The 5,615-nt window shown below is 40.0% G+C and overlaps 1 protein-coding gene across 2 annotated transcripts; it reads right to left on the bottom strand.

Annotated features, from left to right (window-relative positions):
* Nucleotides 1-1,082: 1,082 nt before the first annotated feature.
* On the bottom strand, nucleotides 1,083-5,391 carry LOC112519045 (zinc finger CCCH domain-containing protein 30-like). 2 transcript variants are annotated; one of them, XM_025126972.1, is made up of 3 exons: nucleotides 5,014-5,384; nucleotides 4,815-4,864; nucleotides 1,083-3,841 (listed from the first exon to the last, which is right to left on the bottom strand). In XM_025126972.1, exon 3 carries the CDS (start codon nucleotides 3,826-3,828, stop codon nucleotides 1,627-1,629), a length of 2,202 nt encoding a protein of 733 aa, XP_024982740.1. In that variant the 5' UTR covers nucleotides 3,829-3,841; nucleotides 4,815-4,864; nucleotides 5,014-5,384; the 3' UTR covers nucleotides 1,083-1,626. The 2 variants fall into 2 exon arrangements, with proteins under 2 accessions (XP_024982740.1, XP_024982739.1); XM_025126971.1 differs by lacking the exon at nucleotides 4,815-4,864 and having other exon boundaries at nucleotides 5,014-5,391.
* Nucleotides 5,392-5,615: the final 224 nt, after the last annotated feature.

The following is a 5,615-nucleotide window of genomic DNA, read 5'->3' as shown; positions in this document are numbered from 1 at the left end:
TTAAGTAACGTGCAATAATAAACAATATTTCATACATTAAAAAATGTTTTTTAAAAGTTTTTTATTAAATATTTTATAATATAATATAGATAATAAGATATAGTTTTTTTTAATAATGTTATATCAGTAAAACTCCATTTTAGGGATATAATACCATTTTTTTTAGTTTAAAGCCGATAAAAGGCCTAAACCGATCAGACTAGACCGTCTCCTTGTAGTCCAGTTTGATGACTTACTATCAAACCGTTCAATTTAAAAAATTTCATAAACCACCACCACGGTTTGGTTAGTGACTTGGTAGGTTAAACCACCCAACCCAAGCCACAAACATCCTAAGATTCGGCATCCTTGAAGGACTATTTATGTAAGTCGCTCTTCAAAATATTGTGTATTCCAATCAGTGTATTCCAATCAAAAATTGTACTTGCTCCCGACTAAAAATGGGTAATGGAAATCAATTGAGCCCACCTCCATTTAGAACATAATATTGCAAAAAGGGAAGAGGAAAATGGGTGAATTAAGCTGAGATTTATGCACCAAACTACTCATATCACACAGAAAAATAAAGACCCTCATCTAACTGTGGAAAGTCTCACAACAACCAAGTTCGGAATTTACTACCTCCCTCTGTATTATGAGAGGATCAGGGGGGCTTTTTAAGTCAAATAACAACCAAGTTCGGAATTTACTACCTCCCTCTGTATTATGAGAGGATCAGGGGGCTTGTTGCTAGAAAGTTCATAAGTAGCTGCCCAACATACATGACCCTGATCCTCTCATAATACAAATTTTAAGAATTTCCTCAACAACCAATTTGATTGCCAAGTGCCAACCACCCCACCAACACACACACAATACAATCATCATCCTAAAAGCCACCTTACGCTGCAAAACCAAACCAAACCAAACCAAACCAAACCAGAACAGCTTTTATGCTGCAGAGATGTAAACCAAACCACCCGAGCAGGGTCTAGGGGAAGACGTAGCGAGACATGACTCATCTATCCCCAAAGAACAGAGCCCGTGAAGACAATACATACGAATGAAAGAATGGCATGCATGTATGTAACCAACAATACATATGAATGAAAGAAAGAAATTGGAATAATAGCTATAATATATGTTTTACATGATAAAAAAGGCTTGACCAAAAGAGTCGGAAATTTAAGTAGCACAAATTGCAACATCTTTCAGGATCAGTTGATGGTTTAGCCAAAAGAGAATCTTAAAGAAAATTGAAATTGTTTCAACACAAATGAAACATATAAAAATTGTAAAGGAATGTAATAATATGCTAGAATTATAAGATAACAGAGAGAGGAGGAGGAAACAATACCCAACCAGCACTGGGATCTTGTAAAAACACCCCAGACAGACAGACAGACAGATATCTATCTTATACGCCATGCTTGCTTGCTTGCTTCTTTATCCTGCTGCTGCTACTGCCATTACAAGAAGCTTTCAAATTATCTCTTTCTTGTTTTCGTCCCAAAAGAATATAAATTCAGCCTGCCTGTTATACCAAACCGCATCAACACCCCCAAAAGAATATATACTTATATCTAGAAATGAGTTTCTTCTGTCAACATCTAAGTGAAAATGAATTTCTTTTCTTCATCTCTTTGCTTAAGCTACGAGCTGATCAAGTTGCATCTGCTCCAGCCATGCACCTAATACTGAATGATCACTTGATTCAACCTCACCGGATGGTGCAGCAGCACTACCAGAAGGTGCTGGTGCCGCCGACTTGTTTTTCATCATCTCAGGTGGTGATTCCTTCACAAGAGACTGCACCCATGACAGGTCAGGCTCCTCAGCACCGTTGTTGTTGAGCTCAAAGGAAGACGACCTTTTCAGTTTCCCAAAATCGTCCACATTCACAGACCAATCTACTTTCCCAGTTGGAGATCCCCATTTAGACCAAGAGGAGGAAGTAGTAGTATTCACAGGCGATCCAACATTGAAAGGACTGTTCGTACCAAGATCCCGTGAGCTGAGACTACGTAGCTGTTGTTGGTGCTGCTTCTCACGCTGAGCAAAAGCAGAAAGCCTGGCACCCATTGGAGATATTGGATCCATGCTTCTTGGCGACATTCTCCCGGGTGATGACACACCAAATGAAGCCTGCAACAAGGCATGGTCAACATTCTTTGGTGAGAAGACATTCGTATTGATAGGAGAAAGCACGCTTTGCTGCTGTTGGAACTGATTGAGAACAGCAGATTTGTGTGATGGCGAAAAGACGCCAGAAGATGCAGCCTGGTCAGAATATCTGGGAGAAGAAGTGAGCTCAGCCGAAAAAAGATCTTCAAGATTTGCAGGAGCAAGTGTTTTGGACCGAGTAGGACGGTTCAAAGAGAGTGAACCAGGGCGCGATTGTGAGAAACAAGCCAAGTCATTTAGCAGTTGTTGCGACTCAAAATCTTGCAACATGCTCAAATCATCTGGTGGAATGTCTCGGGCGCTAAGAGAGGATCTAAGCCGGCTTGATTGGAGGTTGCTTCCTGGAAGGTGAAGGGTTGGCACATTTGGCTGAGGCCAAGCAACAGAAGAGTGTGGACCACCATTTCCAGATGGGGACATCTGTTGATTGAAAGCAGGAGACATCACAGAGACAGATGAAGGTGAACCAGGCAGAAGGTTCAAAGCTGCAGCCATGTCCATGACACTAGCACCGGCGGCAGATGACCTAGGAGATGGAACAGCCGAACCGGTGGAAACATACAGTGGCCGAAGCTCCTCAGGAGTATGGGCAAAAAAGCAAACACGCCTAGCACAGCTTGTACCATCTTTACATAAGCGTGTACGGTATTGAGCTGGATGGAGCCAGCACTCGAAAACGCCATGAGCATATTCACACATATCCCCTCGTCTACAAGCACCTTTCCTGAAATCAGGGCAAGGTACACAGCTATAATGGTACTTCCTGGGGTCCCTTCTGCGTGCATTTTCTCCTGGATGAACAAAAGGGCACTCAGTCCAATCATGGGAATACGCCCTTGAGCAAGGGCGGACCTTGAATGAAAACATCCGGAACTCATCAGTAGAATAAATGCTGTTTTTAATGTCAGGGAGAGATGGGTCGATTGGATACTCTTTCTTTTCTGATGTGGAGTTCATAGGAATGTCATTAAATTTTGACATCATTGGAGAGGATACCAACTCTGAAGGAGAGCAAGGAGAACCATTATCCGGCGAAGATGATAGGGTCGGGGACCAAGAGCTTGATGTAGTGACAGATACAGTCAGCTTGCAGTCGCCAACTGATCCATCAAATGCATTGTTCATGAGAAGTTCTTCAAGCGAAGCTCTAACCCCAGACAGCTTCGGAGGTACAATAATCACATCAATGGGCCGATGTCCATTAGCATCCTCAATGTTTGGATCAGCACCAACAGACAGAAGCAACTTAACTACTTCAATAGCATCAACAGAGCCACCAGAGGCTGCACAGTGAAGGGCAGTGCACTTATCCGGGCCACAAGAAAAATTTACATCAACCTTGGGCTGTGCTATTATCAATTTCAGAACACTCACGCTTCCATACGTAGAAGCAACCATCAATGGAGTCCGATGCTCTAGGACTATCTGCTTTGAACCTTTCTTGCGCACATACCAGAGTCCAACTTCATCAATTGCTGAAAGATCATTCTCAATTGAACGCTTGAAACCCTCAGAGTCATTGTTAGCTGCATATTCAAGTAAACTGGAAAAAGAATCTTCGGTCTCCACAGTTAGTGGACTCATGACCATTTTGTTAAATTTTTTATCTATTGCTGATGTGGTGGACGACGAAGCAGATTTATTCTGTTCAGGGCCACTACACATTCTTCAAACAGAGCTGCAAAGCAAGAAAGAGATAATTTGGTTAGAATAAGTACACAACTACAAATATTCAAATAGAGAAACAGTATGAACCAGCAAATAACATGCATCTTCCAACTGACCATTACATTAATCATCCAGCTACAGATAATCAATCACAATAAAAAAATCAGGTAGCATAATATCGATTTCATACAATTCATCCAGGTTATCAGTATAGAAATTAATTGAACTAAAGGAGGACCTAATACCAACAAATCAAAAAAATAGGTGCTCAACAAAATCCAGATGTGGTAGTGGAACAATTGCTAGAATCAGTAGATGCTATGATCAAAAGACTGGCTTTCTTTAATACCATAACAGGCTAAAAAGCAATTTCTTCACCCAAGAATCATCAAGTGAAAAACAAATAATGGCTGAAAATCAGGTAAAACTAAATTCAACTCCATAACTCAATCCCCCTCCACCAATTGTCCAAATGGAGTAAAAGAATGAGTAAAGTCATATGTTCATTTCTTTTTCAATTTTTACCAGACCTGTTGGAATGGAATGCTCTCAAAATCCTTACAATTACTCCTTGCAGATTAGGCCTTTTGCCTTGGAGTTCTGTCCCAAATAAAATACAGCCTTCGGTTTTTTAACCATTTATCATACAATACCTACATCTTAGTGGGTTCTTTTCAAACACCTCAAGGAAAAAAGCCAATATTCTAAACATTTTTCTATGTTCATTCTCTAGTCATCAATTTCAGCTGATTAAGTGTGTCGTTCAGAAACGCGGATTTCATCAAATTGCACATATATAATAGCTCGATCTATTCTATTACACTATCCAATCTTTTATAACTTTGGTTCCATAATCAGTGTTTAAAGGTGATCTACATATGAGTACTAAAAGAATTACTTAATTAATAAGTTAAGAAAAAGGAGATCGTTAGCACCAAAAAGAAACGATCTATGAATCTTAATATCCTAGTCTCATATCTTACCTACGATGACCATCCCAAAAATCACTACCCAAAAATCGCGTCTTCAACCGCTAGATTCAAGTCAAACAAACAAAAATCACATAAATCACCACCAAAAATTAGACAAAAAATTGTACTAGTACAGAAAATCAACGAGCACAAACCCAGCATACAATCACCAACATATATATCGATCAAAACCCCAATCGTGAAAACTTACCAATAAAATTCCTTAGCGAGCTCAATAAGCCAGCTCCAAGGACAGATCTTCAGGCAGATCCAACCGAGAGTATAAAAGGGAAAAACTTATAGTGAGATCGAAGATAATAGGGACGAAAACTGGAAGCAAATCGCTTCCTCCAACTCCATTTTTACTCGAAAACGATTGATTCAGATAGATACATAAGATGTCGATACAACCTATGATACATATATATATATATATCCAGAAATATATATAATATATATGTAGATGTAATCTATATAACAATGAAAGCGAAGGTAGAGAGAGAAGTTGTGAGTGAGTGAATTCTAGAGAGAGAAAACGAAAGGTTAGAGAGATAATGTGTGTGTAACGTATAGAAAATGAAATGCAGATGTAGATGAAATGAAGTTGAAATGAGATTTGAAAGAGTTAGTGGAGAGTGGGGACGGGTGCTGTCGGTAAAAAGGGAAGAGGTTAGAGGTTTAGGTAAGGGACGGTGGTGACCGGTTGAATGGGTTGCCGGTTAGTCCACGACGGCGACTTCGGTCGACTAAAAATCCAATTGAAATGTGGAATTGGCGTCCGCCAAGCCAAAGAAGCGGACATGAAAGGGTTTT

This window comes from Cynara cardunculus, assembly GCF_001531365.2.
Source record: "Cynara cardunculus var. scolymus isolate 2C chromosome LG 10, CcrdV1, whole genome shotgun sequence".
NCBI classification, from domain to species: domain Eukaryota; kingdom Viridiplantae; phylum Streptophyta; class Magnoliopsida; order Asterales; family Asteraceae; genus Cynara; species Cynara cardunculus.
Note: the sequence above shows the minus strand (reverse complement) of the source record. Positions and strands in the feature narration are given on the sequence as shown.